This window comes from Scyliorhinus torazame, chromosome 3, assembly GCF_047496885.1.
Source record: "Scyliorhinus torazame isolate Kashiwa2021f chromosome 3, sScyTor2.1, whole genome shotgun sequence".
NCBI classification, from domain to species: domain Eukaryota; kingdom Metazoa; phylum Chordata; class Chondrichthyes; order Carcharhiniformes; family Scyliorhinidae; genus Scyliorhinus; species Scyliorhinus torazame.
In genome coordinates this window covers 348,756,286-348,770,668 of record NC_092709.1, presented here as the reverse complement: position 1 = coordinate 348,770,668, position 14,383 = coordinate 348,756,286, and the positions used below count along the sequence as shown (strand labels likewise).

The 14,383-nt window shown below is 51.5% G+C and overlaps 1 protein-coding gene across 2 annotated transcripts in view; it reads right to left on the bottom strand.

Moving 5' to 3' along the window:
- The window catches only part of sfxn5b (sideroflexin 5b), a 444,371-nt gene that overhangs the window by 166,114 nt on the left and 263,874 nt on the right, over window positions 1-14,383 (bottom strand). For both annotated transcript variants that reach the window (XM_072497745.1, XM_072497746.1), the window contains exon 12: window positions 13,263-13,348. In XM_072497745.1, coding sequence (XP_072353846.1) covers window positions 13,263-13,348 — 86 coding nt within the window. The remainder of the gene's footprint in view (window positions 1-13,262; window positions 13,349-14,383) is intronic.

The window sequence follows — 14,383 nt, the reverse complement described above, 5'->3', positions numbered from 1 at the left end:
AGCCCAAATCTTGAGCTGATGCCCGGAGTGAATGTAGTCAATATTGAGGACTCCCAGGTCCACTCCTTCCCAATTGTGTTTGTTTCCAGGGATACGGGTAAAAGGCAGGGCTATGGCACCGGCTCGTTTGGAGGACTAGTGCAGACATGATGGGTGAAATGGCCTCCTTCTGCACCGTAACAATTCTGTGATCCTTAATAAGACTAGCATTTTATTTATTTGATTGAATTTAAACTCCCCACTGCCATGGCATGATTTGAACTCATGGGCGGGATTTTCCCCTACCCGGCGGGGCGGGCCGTACCGGCGGCAAGGAGTGGCGTGAACCACTCCGGCGTCGGGCCGCCCCAAAGGTGTGGAATCCTTCCTCGGGAAGGGGCTTGGTGCCACGCCACTCGGCGCCGGAGGGCCTCCGCCGGCTGGCGCGAGTTGGCGCATGCGCGGGAGTGCCAGCATGTGTTGGCGTCATCCCAGCGCATGTGCAGGGGGGATCATCTCTGCATCGGCCATGGCGGAGGACCACACCAGCCAACACAAAGGAATAGAGTGCCCCCATGGCACAGGCCCGCCCGCAGGTCGGTGGGCCCCGATTGCGGGCCAGACCACCGTGGGGGCAACTCCCGGGGCCAGATCCCCCTGCGCCCCCCCGAGGATTGGATCCCGGAGGCCGCCCGCAGAGCCAGGTACCGCCAGTAAGGACCTACTCTAATTTACGCCGACGGGACCGGCAAAAACTGGTGGCCGCTCGGCCCATCGCGGGCTGGAGAATCGCCGGGCCACCGACCGGTGCGATTCCCGTCCCCGTCAAATCTCCGGCGCCGGAGAATTCGGCAGCCGGCGGGGGCCGGATTCACGCCACCCCCCGGCGATTCTCTGACCTGGCGGGGGGTTGGAGGATCCCGCCCATATCTGCGGATCATTAGTCCAGGCCTCTAGATTACCAGTGCAATAATAAAAGCAAAATGCTACCATTCCCAACAACATATCTTCACATGAGATCTCCTACCAACTGCACCACTGACTTCTATCTCACCCTTGCGCACCTACCAATGCTGCCAACCTCACACTCACCTCTCACTATTTCCTCTTATTTCCAGCTATTGCAGGCACGTCACACTGCAGGGTAGGGTGTTGCATCACAATGTAGAACACATGGGGGGGACAGATGTGCATGTGTCATCTGGACCTCTGGATGAGACGATGCTCTGCATCCTGGGGCCGGCTCTGACCAAGGCTGTTGTTGCTTTCCATCCCACCCATGTTACCCACTCCAATCCTCCCCTCCTGCATTTCTGCTTTCACATACCCAAGATTAATTCACCACTGCAGCTTCAGGATGAAGGCTGACGAATATTACTGGCCTCTGATAAAGAAGCATCATCACTTCAACTGACATTCACAGATACTGGCTCAGATACTGGCACGGGTGTGTGTCTTCGACTGAGGGAATCAGGATCTGTACACGGTAAGTTACTGTTGTCATGTGAGGGTACCTTTAAGAAATGGGTGTTATAAATGGGTGTGTATATAAATATCTGCAGTGAGAGTACCTTTAAGAAATTAGTGTTTACTACTGCAGTGATGTCAGAGAGTGGGTGGAGCTGGGCTGTCTGTCAGCTTTTTACTTTCGTTTTTGAGCAGGCTGCAGGGTGTGTTGTAGTTTCATTTTAAGTGTTGGAGCTGAAGCCAGACCAAGCAGGTGTACTGCTGTTCTCTCTGCCATCAAAAGACTATCTCTTGATCATTTGGTGAATTCAGAAATATAAATGTTTTCAATCGTGACTTTAACCTGATGTGCTTCTGATAAAGGTTTTGTTTTTAACTTGTATGGATGTTAAAAGGAAAGCTTAAAGGTTTACTTAGTGTTGTATTCTTTGGGGGTTGTATTTGAATTGATGGTTGCTAAGATGTTCACTGTACGTTTTTAAAAAGTTAACTTGAGTTCATGGAATAAACATTGTTTTGCCTTAAAAAATACGTTTCCATTTCTGCTGTACCACACCTGTAGAGTGGGCCGTGTGCTCCCCATACCACAATCTAGTAAAAGTTGTGGGTCAGGTGAACTCCATGATACACTTTGGGGTTCTCTAAACCCTGGCCCAGAACACTGTGCATGAGTGGTCTGTGGCCAGACTAGGGGTGGGTGGATAGTGTGTACACCAACTCCCAGAAGGTAAGGCTGCAGGTGAGTCCTGTTGCAGAGGACTCAGGTTAGAACTTCAATTGGGTTGCGTACAGGAGAACACTGATGGTCATTCCTTGGTGCAGTGGAATTGCCAGATAACCTGTTGTCACTGCAGTAAGGGTCCTTCCTGTTTAAAAATAATAATAATATTTATTGTCACAAGTAGGCTTACATTAACACTGCAATGAAGTTACTGTGCAAAGCCCCTAGTCGCCACATTCCGGCATCTGTTCGAGTACTTGGGAGGGTGAATTCAGAATGTCCAAATTCCCTAACAGCATCTTTCGGGACTTGCGGGAAGAAACCGGAACACCCGGAGGAAACCCGGGCAGACACAGGGAGAACGTACAGACTCCGCACAGACAGTGACTCAAGCTGGGAATCGAACCTGGGACCCTGTCGCTGTGAAGCCACAATGCTAACCGCTGTACTACCGTATTCATCTGCTACATACCATCCCTACATCCTTGTGGCCAAAATCCCAAAATAAATGCCATCTAATTAAAACCATCCCACAAGAATTTTCCCCAACAACACCCCCAAAAATACCATTGAACTATTCACCCTTGTGTATTCTCTTAGTGTCTGTCTTAGTGTTCCTACACTCTGCTACCCAAGTCACTGCAGCATGGCTGGGGAATGGCTGCAGACTTTCATTGGGAAATATGGCAGATAGCCATGCAGGACAACCTCATGTAGCCCTGGGCCTTGTGGACCAGGCTTTGGACTGCACCATCTCCGTAAGCAGTTTGCTGACTGAAGAGAAAGGTGGCTGATGAGAAAAAGAAACATGAATTAACCTCCCAAAAGCAATTAGGAGGATGATGAGAGGTGGATGAGGAGCAGAAGACTGATGGTAACTCTGGCTTCAATTTTTGTTGGTATCTTTGAAAAATAATGGTCCTGGCTGGTTTCAAGAGGAATAAATGGACATGGAGCAGAAAGTAAAGGAGAAGTTGGGAGAACTGGCCAAAGCCACAATCCATAAGGTGTAGGAGCAGAAGTGGGCCATTCAGCCCATCGTGTCTGCTCCACCATTCAATGTGATCATGACTGATCTGATATAATCCTCAATTCCGCTTTCCCACCTTCTTCCCATAACCCTTGATTCTCCCATTGATTAAAAATCTGTCTATCGCAGCCTTTAACGACCCGGCCTCGACAGCTCTCTGTGGAAAGAATTCCACAGATTCACTACCCTCTGAGAGAAGAAATTCCTCCTCATCTCTGTCTTAAATGGGCGATCCCTTACTCTGAGGTTATGCCCTCTGGTCCTAGACTCTCCCACAAGAGGAAACATCTCTCAGCATCTACCCTGTCGAGCCCCCTGAGAATCCGACATGACCCAATAAGGTCATTCTTCTAAACTCATGAGTACAGACCCAACCTACTCAACCTTTCCTCATAAGAAAATCCTTCCAAACCTGGAATCTCTGGACAGCCTCCAATGCCAGTAATTATAATAATAATCTTTATTAGTGTCACGAGTAGGCTTCCATTAACACTGCAATGAAGTTACTGTGAAAAGCCCCTAGTCGCCACACTCCGGCGTCTGTTCGGGTACATTGAGCGAAAATTCAGAATGTCCAATTCACCTAACAGCACGTCTTTCGGGACTTGTGGGAGGAAACCGGAGCACCCGGAGGAAACCCACGCAGACACGGGGAGAACGTGCAGACTCTGCACAGACAGTGACCCAAGCCGGGAATCGTATCCGGGACCCTGGCGCTGTGAAGCAACAGTGCTAACCACTGTGTTACCGTGCTGCCCATATTAGATAAGGGACTCAGGTGGATGATCCATCTCGGTCTCCTCCAGGGGTCCCCAGCATCACAGATGTCAGTCTTCAGCCAAGGCGATTCACTCCACGTGATATCAGGAAATGGCTGAAGGCACTGGGTACTGCAAAGGCAATGGGCCCTGACAATATCCCGGTAATAGTACTGAAGATTTGTGCTCCAGAACTTGCTGCGCCCCCAGCCAAGCTGTTCCAGTTCAGCTACATCACTGGCACCTACCCGGCAATGTGGAAATTGCCCAGGTGTGTCCTGTGCACAAGAAACAGGACAAATCCAACCCAGCCCAACTACCCAGTCGACTCTCCATCATGAACAATGTGATGGAAGGAGTCATCAACACTGGCGGCATGGTGGCACAGTGGCTAGCACTGCTGCCTCACAGCACCAGGGATCCGGGTTCAATTCCAGCCTCGGGTAACTACCTGTCTGGAGTTTGCACTTTCTCCCCGTATCTGCATGGGTCACAGTGCAAAGATGTACAGATTAGGTGGATTGGTGTCGATAAAATTGTCTTTAGTGTCGAGGGATGTGTAGGTTAGGTGGAGCTGTGGGGAGAGGGAAGGGTAGTGGACCTGGGGTAGATTTGATGGGCCAGATGGCCTCCTTCTGCATTGTAGAGATTATGTGAACCATGCTATCAAGCAGCAAATACTAAGCAATGGACGCTCAGTTTGGGTTCCGCCAGGGTCACTCAGTTCCTGACTTCATTACAGCCTTGGTTCAAACATGGACAAAAGAGCTGAACTCCAGAGGTGAGGTGAGAGTGACTGCCCTCGACATCAAGGCAGCATTTGACCGAGTACCAAGGAGATCTAGTTGAATTGGAGTCAATGGGAATCAGGGGGGGAACCTCTCCGCTGGTTGGAGTCATACCCGGCACAAAGGAAGATGGTTGTGGTGGTTGGAGGTCAATCATCTCAGCTCCAGGACATCACTGCAGGAGTTCCTCAGGGGAGGGTCCTCGACCCAACCTTCTTCAGCTGCTTCATCAATGACCTCCCTTCCATCATAAGGTCAGAAGGGATGTTTGCGGATGACGCACAATGTTCAGCACCATTCGCGACTCCTCAGATAATGAAGCAGTCCGTGTCCAAATGCAGAAAGACATGGACAATATACAAGTGGCAAGTTATATTTGTGCCACACAAGTGCCAGGCAATGACTGTCTCCGACAAGAGAGGATCTAACCATCGCCCCTTGACATTCAATGGCATCACCCTCGCTGAATCCCCCAGAATCAACATCCTAGGGGTTACCATTGATCAGAAACTGAACTGGACCCAGCCACATTAATACTGTGGCTACCAGGGCAGGTCAAAGGCTGGGATTCCTACGGTGAGTAACTCACCTCCTGACCCCCAAAGCCTGTCCACCATCTCCAAGGCACAATTCAGGAGTGTGGTGGAATACTCTCCACTTGCCTGGGTGAGTGCAGCTCCAACAACACTCAAGAAGTTCAACACCATCCAGGACAAAGCAGCCCGCTTGATTGCTCCCCTTTCCACAAACATTCAAACCCTCCACCACCGACGAACAGTGGCAGCCGTGTGTACCATCTACAAGATGCTCTGCAGTAACCAACCAAGGCTCTTCAGACAGCACCTTCCAAACCCACGATCACTACCATCTAGAAGGACAAGAGCAGCAGATACCTGGGAACCACACCACCTGGAGGTTCCCCTCCAAGTCACTCACCACCCTGACTGGGAAATATATCGCCGTTCCTTCACTGTCGCTGGGGCAACATCCTGGAACTCCCTCCCTAACAGCACAGTGGGTGTACCTACACCTCAGGGAGTGTAGCGATTCAAGAAGGCAGCTCACCACCACCTTCTGAAGGGCAACTAAGGATGGGCAATAAATGCCGGCCTAACCAGCGACACCCACATAAGAACATAAGAACTAGGAGCAGGAGTAGGCCACCTGGCCCCTCGAGCCTGCTCCGCTATTCAATGAGATCATGGCTGATCTTTTGTGGACTCAGCTCCACTTTCCGGCCCGAACACCATAACCCTTAATCCCTTTATTCTTCAAAAAACTATCTATCTTTATCTTAAAAACATTTAATGAAGGAGCCTCAACTGCTTCACTGGGCAGGAAATTCCATAGATTCACAATCCTTTGGGTGAAGAAGTTCCTCCTAAACTCAGTCCTAAATCTACCTCCCCTTATTTTGAGGCTATGCCCCCGAGTTCTGCTTTCACCCGCCAGTGGAAACATCACGTAAATGAATCTTAAAAAACTGTTCACAATCAGTCAAAGAAGTAGGTTTTGTGGCCTTTGAAAGTAGTGGTGGGGGAGGGTTTAGAGAGTGAGTTTCAGAGACTTGGGGACAGCAGGAGAGATATAGCGATGAGATGCTAGACCAGCAGTGTTAGACTGGAAAGAGGAAGAAACGTAGATTAGAGCCAGGATTCTCCGATCCCGCGGCCAAGTTCTGACGGCGGTGTCAAAAGCGGCGCGAGCCACTCCGGCGACAACGGACCTCCAGGTCCAGGTATTCACCCCTTCCTAGGGGGCCAGTACGGCGCCGGAGTGGTGTCTGTTGCTCCGGCGCTCAAAAGCCGGCACGCCATGACGGGCAGGGGTCCACGTATACGCGCCACGGCCGGTGCGAGTCTGCGCATGCGCGTGGGTTCCCGTCTCCGCTCTGGCCCCCTAGGGCAATATGGCAGAGCCCTACAGGGGCCCGGCACGGAGGAACATAGGCCCCCCTCAGAATTAGCCCGCCTGCCGATCGGTAGGCCCCGCTCGCAGGCCTGCCCACCGTGGAGGCCCCCCCCGGAGTCAGATCCCCCGCTCCCCCACCAGGACGGCCCCCGCAGCCAGAACTCCGAGGTCCCGCCGGGTGGGACCGTACGTAACCCATGCCGGCGGGACTTGGCCGAACTCAGCGGGCATTCGGCCCATCGAGGTGCGGAGAATCGCCGGGGGGGTGGGGCGCGCTTTCACCAGCTGCCGACTGGCGCGGTGGTGATCCCGCGAGCGCCAGAGACGTCGGAGCTGTGTGCCGTAAACTGTTTAAGGTAAGATGGAAAAAGGGAGACTGGATGAAATCAGGTGCTGATTTGCCCAATATTTATCCCTCAAGCAACATCACCATTCAGATCACCTGCTTATTTATCTCAGTGTTGTTTGTGGGATGTTGCTGTACACAAGTAGCTGCTGGGTTCCCTATACTGCGAAAGTAAATACCTCAAAAGTATTTAATTGTCTGTGAAGTGCTTTGGGAGATCCTGAGATTGTGAAATTATCGAGAGAAACACGAGTCCTGACCTTCTCCTTTGAAGGTGTGACTGAGAGGTCTAGTAGCTGTAGGAGGTGGGGTACGACAAGGGCCGGTGATATTCCCAAGGTGAGAGTAACTAGTTTGGCAATGACAGAATACAACATTTGGGGCTTAACTCTAGAACGAGCAGGATATCGAGCTGCTTTGGGTTCAGTCTGAGTGAGCAGCTGGGATGAGAAATGGATTCAGCACCTGACGTGTGAAGCGTCTGATAGGAGCCAAAAGAGAATGGCTTGTGTCTTGTCAATGTTTAGCTGGAGAAAGTTGTGCCTTGCCCAAGGCATGGTGTGTGCCAGGCAGTCAGACAGGCAGCACAATGCTAGTTGTGATGTGGTGGCATTGTGGTTATTTTACTGGACCAGTAATCCCGAGAGGGTGTGGGAAATTGAATTCTGCGGCTGGAAATAAAATCTGGAATCAGTGAAAGTGACCACGAACCCGTAAGATTGTCGTAAAAACCCAAATGACTAATACGTTGGAAACCAGCTGTCCTTACGCTGCCTGAACCGAGATATCACTGCAGTCCCACACCGAGGTGATTGGTTGTTGACTGACCTCTAATTTGGCCTGATACCCACTCAGAGGTACAAAACCTCTTTCAGAAGGGAGGCCTCGCACGGCTACAGGCCATTGTGGATGGGCAACTAAATTTCGTGCACCAGAAATTGGGGCTTGACACTGGGGCACAGCATAAAAAATATTAAAAGAGGCAAATTGACCAAACAAAAGTTCGATCTGGGTGGAAACTCAAACAGGAGCTATTTTGGGGGGGGGTCAGAAGATGGTCATTAGGCTATGAACAGCCTCACCTACCCTGCTTTACACTGTATTCCTCCATCTCCGTGCTCTCCAGAAATGCATCTAATTGGTCCTGAATTTCCTGCCTTAACCTCGGTGGGAGAAACGGTCGAAATGAAAATGGGAAGAATTTCTGCGGAAATCCCGGATCACTGCCTTTTGACCCCGTTTATAACGTCTGCTCCAATGTCCTTTCCTGGTAACTTTATCCACAACTCGATTTCCTTCTTGTGTGGAAACATTCCTCCTTCGTTGCCCTGACACTCCTCCTCTTTTTAAGCTTGCTGGCACGTGAATCCTTCACCATAGTAAATACCTTTGGCTGTGTGAACTTTTCTCAATCCCCTTGACTGGGGCTGCGAGCCTGTACGTGTGACTCTGTGCTGCAAATTGGCAAGTGGTGTGTCGAAGGGTGAAGTGTGCCAGTGCAACATGACATTTAGCTGAGGGTATTTTCGTGGGCGAGGTACGTTTACGTTTATGCCTCTAATTCACTTCCATGTGCGAAACAAACAGCCGAGCGGCAGGTTGAGGTGTTTATTAGCAAGTGAAAGCTGTCTGATGCAGAGAACATGCTGGAGACGTCTAAATTTATCACTATTATAGCAGCTCTCGGTGAGTTCACATTGAAAGGGAAAGTTACAAAACAACAAATAATGAATGGTGAAAGCTCATTCAGCCAGTGCAAACCATTCACTGCAACTTCATTATCGAGGCTGAACTCAATTAGAACTTCCTGAGGAAGATGTTTTAAATTAGTTATAATTTCACAGAAGTTAAAATGCGCTGGCCAACGACCGCATAACAAATGAATCGCCTCGGCCTCAATCCACCCATATAATAATTGCCCTGCTTTCCTGCCAGAAAATCTTTTATTTCTGAAGGGGCAAAGTGAAAGAACGAACTGGGCATGGTAGCTTTGTGGTTATGTCACTGCATCTGGAGACCTGGACTAACAAGGCAAAGAATGTGGCCGGGATTCTCCGGTCGGCGGGATTCACTTTTCCCGCTGGTTTCCATGCAGCGTGGGGTGGCATCAAGGGGAAATCCCTGGGGGAACAGAGAACCCCACCCTCTGACTTCAAATCCCACCATGTCAGAATTGAAATTCACTTTGCAGAAAGAGGTTTTCTTTTACTAAAGTGGCCACGAAGCTGTCGCAAAAACGCAACTGCTTCACGAATGCCTTTAAGGGAGGAAGCCATGCCCATTCCTGCCTGGTCTGGGGCTAGGGAGGCCTGCCCATTCCTGCTGGTCTGGGACTAGGGAGCCCTGCCCATTCCTGCCTGGTCTGGGGCTAGGGAGGCCTGCCCATTCCTGCTGGTCTGGGGCTAGGGAGGCCTGCCCATTCCTGCTGGTCTGGGACTAGGGAGCCCTGCCCATTCCTGCTGGTCTGGGGCTAGGGAGCCCTGCCCATTCCTGCTGGTCTGGGGCTAGGGAGACCTGCCCATTCTTGCCTGGTCTAGGGCTAGGGAGACATGCCCATTCCTGCCTGGTCTGGGGCTAGGGAGCCCTGCCATTCTTGCCTGGTCTAGGGCTAGGGAGACCTGCCCATTCTTGCCTGGTCTGGGGCTAGGGAGACCTGCCATTCCTGCCTGGTCTGGGACTCTGGAGACCTGTCCATTCCTGCCTGGTCTAGGGCTAGGGAGACCTGCCATTCCTGCCTGGTCTGGGGCTAGGGAGCCCTGCGATTCTTGCCTGGTCTGGGACTCTGGAGACCTGTCCATTCCTGCCTGGTCTAGGGCTAGGGAGACCTGCCATTCCTGCCTGGTCTGGGGCTAGGGAGCCCTGCGATTCTTGCCTGGTCTGGGACTCTGGAGACCTGTCCATTCCTGCCTGGTCTGGGACTCTGGAGACCTGTCCATTCCTGCCTGGTCTGGGGCTAGGGAGACCTGCCATTCCTGCCTGGTCTGGGACTCTGGAGACCTGTCCATTCCTGCCTGGTCTAGGGCTAGGGAGACCTGCCATTCCTGCCTGGTCTGGGGCTAGGGAGCCCTGCGATTCTTGCCTGGTCTGGGGCTAAGGAGACCTGCCGTTCCTGCTGGTCTGGGGCTAGGGAGACCTGCCATTCCTGCTGGTCTGGGGCTCGGGAGACCTGCCATTCCTGCCTGGTCTGGGGCTCGGGAGACCTGCCATTCCTGCCTGGGCTAGGACTCCGGAGACCTGCCATTCCTGCCTGGGCTGGGGCTCTGGAGACCTGCCCATTCCTGCCTGGCCTGGTGTAGGGAGCCCTGCCATTCCTGCTGGTCCGGGGCTAGGGAGACCTGCCTATTCCTGCCTGGCCTGGGGCTAGGGAGACCTGCCCATTCCTGCTGGCCTGGGGCTAGGCAGCCCTGCCATTCTTGCCTGGTCTGGGGCTAGGGAGACCTGCCCATTCCTGCCTGGTCTGGGGCTAGGGAGACCTGCCATTCTTGCCTGGTCTGGGGCTAGGGAGACCTGCCCATTCCTGCCTGGTCTGGGGCTAGGGAGACCTGCCATTCTTGCCTGGTCTGGGGCTAGGGAGACCTGCCCATTCCTGCTGGTCTGGGGCTAGGGAGACCTGCCCATTCCTGCCTGGTCTGGGGCTAGGGAGACCTGCCATTCTTGCCTGGTCTGGGGCTAGGGAGACCTGCCCATTCCTGCCTGGCCTGGTGTAGGGAGCCCTGCCATTCCTGCCTGGTCTGGGGCTAGGGAGACCTGCTGTTCCTGCTGGTCTGGGGCTAGGGAGACCAGCCATTCCTGCCTGGTCTGGGGCGAGGGAGACCTGCCCATTCCTGCCTGGTCTGGGGCGAGGGAGACCTGCCATTCCTGCCTGGTCTGGGGCGAGGGAGACCTGCCCATTCTTGCCTGGTCTGGGGCGAGGGAGACCTGCCATTCCTGCCTGGTCTGGGGCGAGGGAGACCTGCCATTCCTGCCTGGTCTGGGGCTAGGGAGACCTGCCCATTCCTGCCGGGTCTGGGGCTATAGATGATGCCAGTGCCAGACCCATGCTGGCATTATTAACGTTCTACTGCCCACTGAAGCAGGCAAGCTGGCACTGACACCCAACATCAAACTGCATTTAAATAGCACCTTTAACACGATACAATGACCCAGGGCACTTAACAGGATTGTAATCCAACAGACATTGACTCCCAGCCACAAAACGTGAGATTCAGGCGGGTCACAGGTGACCTCAAAGAGTTAGGTCTGAAATGGGAAAGACTAGTGGTGGAGAGATTTAGGGAGGGAATTTCAGAGCTGAGGGTCGAGATACTTCAAAGATGAGACGATGGAAGTCAGGAATCATAAGAAGTCAGAATTGGAGGGATACAGAGACCTTGATGTTGGGAGAGTGAGGCAGGGGTTGTAAAGCTCGTGACAAAGATACGGGAGAGTGAAGCCATGAAGGGTTTTCACACCGCGTTCTGGTTTTGTTTCTCTGCTGCAACTATCTTCCCCGACCTCTTCCCCCGTCTACTCCACCTTCAACTCTAACTATAGATGTGAAGAACTCATGGATTCCTTTGTCACTCGGTTGAGATTGTTGATCAGCTGCCAGTTAATTCCATTTCCCCAAGCTCACTGAGCTAAACTTCCTCTAAAAATCCTCATGGCCCTTGCATCCTTCTCAAGTTTCTCTCCGATCTCCTCATGTTCTCTTGAGCTCAGCTGGTCCATGAGACCAATCCCATAATTCCTCAACCCTACAGCTGACCACCCAACTTCCCTTCCTGGTTCCAATGTTAACCGCTTATGTCAACAGTCCTCTCTCTTCAGGTGTTGACCCTTGCTTTAAACGTGCCATTATCAGCCCTCCCCTCAACTTTGCAAACATCTTTGCAAACGACTGCGCCATCTGCAATCCTGTTTTCCTCTACAAAGTCCTTGAACATGTTTCCACCTCCCAAATCATTGCCAATCTTTCCCGGAGCTCCATGTTTGAATTCTTCTAATCAAACCTTTCGCCCAGCCACAGGACTGAAATATCCTTTATCAGGTACAAATGACATCCTCTATAATTGTGAAAAAGATAAACAATGTTCTCCTCGACCTGGTGTAGTCATTGGCAAAGGTTGGGAACATCACCCTTCCTCCAAGACTTCTGCACTGTTATCCAGGTGTGTGGCAAAGCTCTCACCTGGTTCCACTCTTACCTATCCAATCAGAGCCAGAGAATCGCCTGCAATGGCTCACTTGCTGTCCCTGCATAGTTATCTCTGGTGTCCCCCAAGGATGTATCCTTGGCTCCCTTCTATTTCTCATCTACATGTTGCCTCTCAGAGACCTGAGAGATGTTGATGGCGCCCAGATCTATCTCACCAGTGCCTTCCTCGACTCCTCCACTGTCTCCAGATATGCTACATGTTTGACATCCAGTACTGGATGAGCAGAATACTTATCCAAATAAATATTAAGATGACAGTAGTCATTGTTTTGGGTCCCCGCCACCAACTGCAACCCTCTCCCTGGCAACAGGCCGGCACTCATCCAGTCTGTTCACAACCTTGGTGTCAGATTTCCTGAGATCAGCTTCCAATTGCACGCTCGCAGTAAGACCACCTGTTTCTACCTCTGCTACATTGCCCGATTCCACTCCTGTCTCAGTTTATCTGCTGCTGAAACTCTAGATGTCCCAATTAGTCTCCTATATGGTGGTTAGCACTGTTGCTTCACAGCGCCAAGGTCTCAGGTTCGATTCCGGCTTGGGTCACTGTCTGTGCGGAGTCTGCGCGTTCTCCACGTGTCTGCGAGGGTTTCCTCCGGGTGCTCCGGTTTCCACAAGTCCCGAAATACGTGCTTGTTTGGTGAATTGGACATTCTGAATTCTCCCTCTGTGTACCCGAACAGGCGCCTGAGTGTGGCGACTAGGGGACTTTCACAGTAACTTCATTGCAGTGTTAATGTCACCCTACTTTAGTCAATAAACAGATTATTATTATTAATATTATTACAATGCACTCCTGACTAACCTCCCACATTCTTTCCTGGGATGGCCACTGTAACCTTGTCCAAGATCTTGACTTTCCGAATCAACACTACTAGATTTGCAAAAGCTAGAGTTGCTGAGTCCAATAGAACAGAAGAAGGTCTGGCAAAATTCTGGGCTGTCATCTAGACCAATGTCTGGGGTACTGGAGGACAGCCAAAGGGTCAGAGTCACAGGAGTCAGCGCCTGCAGATGAGGTGTGGAAACTATCAAAGTAACAATGGGACCAACGACAACACTTACTTCTCCAGCAGTGACATAATAACCGGGGGCAGCACCAGGATAGGGATAGGGAGGACTATTCTAGTCATGGCAGTCTCCATTAGTGCCTGCAAGAAAATACAAACATAATTCTAATAAATATATTTCAACTTAGTCACGATACATAGATTCCCTCAGAGCACATTGGTACCTCTCATGCTGCTGTGCCAAAGATACAGGGTTTTTGTGATAATTTTGACATAAAAATCATCCTGCTGATTGGATTTTCCGCGTCAATGTCGAGCTTGTGGCTAATTATATGAGGGACACTAGTGCTGAGCAACAAAAGATGTGCCTATTTCAGACATTCAGTGTCCCATCAAACACTCCCAGGACAGGTACAGCACGGGGTTAGGTACAGAGTAAAGATCCCTCTACACTGTCCCTATCAAACACTCCCAGGACAGGTACAGCACGGGGTCAGATACAGAGTAAAGCTCCCTCTACACTGTCCCCATCAAACACTCCCAGGACAGGTACAGCACGGGGTTAGATACAGAGTAAAGCTCCCTCTACACTGTCCCCATCAAACACTCCCAGGACAGGTACTGCACGGGGTTAGATACAGAGTAAAGCTCCCTCTACACTGTCCCATCAAACATTCCCAGGACAGGTACAGCTTGGGGTTAGATACAGAGTAAAGCTCCCTCTACACTGTCCCCATCAAACACTCCCAGGACAGGTACAGCACGGCGTTAGATACAGAGTAAAGCTCCCTCTACACTGTCCCATCAAACACTCCCAGGACAGGTACAGCTTGGGGTTAGATACAGAGTAAAACTTCCTCTACACTGTCCCCATCAAACACTCCCAGGGCGGGTACAGCACGGGCTAGACACAGAGTAAAGCTCCCTCTACACTGTCCCCATCAAACACTCCCAGGACAGGTACAGCACGGGGTTAGATACAGGGTAAAGCTCCCTCTACACTGTCCCCATCAAACATTCCCAGGACAGGTACAGCACGGGGTTAGATACAGAGTAAAGCTCCCTCTACACTGTCCCCATCAAACACTCCCAGGACAGCCACAGCAAGGAGTTAAATACAGAGTAAAGCTCCCTCTACACTGTCCCCATCAAACACTCCCAGGACAGGTACAGCAC